Source organism: Eurypyga helias, unplaced genomic scaffold (genome assembly GCF_000690775.1).
Source record: "Eurypyga helias isolate BGI_N326 unplaced genomic scaffold, ASM69077v1 scaffold36561, whole genome shotgun sequence".
NCBI classification, from domain to species: domain Eukaryota; kingdom Metazoa; phylum Chordata; class Aves; order Eurypygiformes; family Eurypygidae; genus Eurypyga; species Eurypyga helias.
In genome coordinates, this window is record NW_010233477.1 from 20,388 (window position 1) to 20,643 (window position 256).

Here is a 256-nt window from a genome sequence, read left to right on the forward strand (position 1 = left end):
TCTCTACACCACCTCGCCAGGGTGTCTGGCAAAGGGGGTTGAGAGGGGCTGCTTTATGTGTCCCCTCCAGGTTTCCCAACACCACAAACCCACTGCCGCCCCACGCCAGCCCCTCACCGTGGCAGTGGGGTTGCCACCCCCCGCAGCCCGCTGGAGGTGGCAGTTGAAGATCTCCTCCGCGCGCCTCAGGTACTGGGTGATCTTGCGTTTCACGGCCTCCCGGCGCTCCTTGTTGGGGTCAACTGCAGGTGGCACA

At 64.5% G+C, this 256-nt stretch overlaps 1 protein-coding gene across 1 annotated transcript in view; it reads right to left on the reverse strand.

Annotated features, from left to right (window-relative positions):
- RPS6KL1 (ribosomal protein S6 kinase-like 1) overlaps positions 1-243 on the reverse strand; it is a gene marked incomplete at its 5' end in the record, with an annotated part of 7,291 nt that extends 7,048 nt beyond the window's left edge. The window contains one exon of the mRNA XM_010161745.1: positions 118-243. Within this exon, the coding sequence (XP_010160047.1) occupies positions 118-243 (126 nt within the window). The remainder of the gene's footprint in view (positions 1-117) is intronic.
- Positions 244-256: the final 13 nt, after the last annotated feature.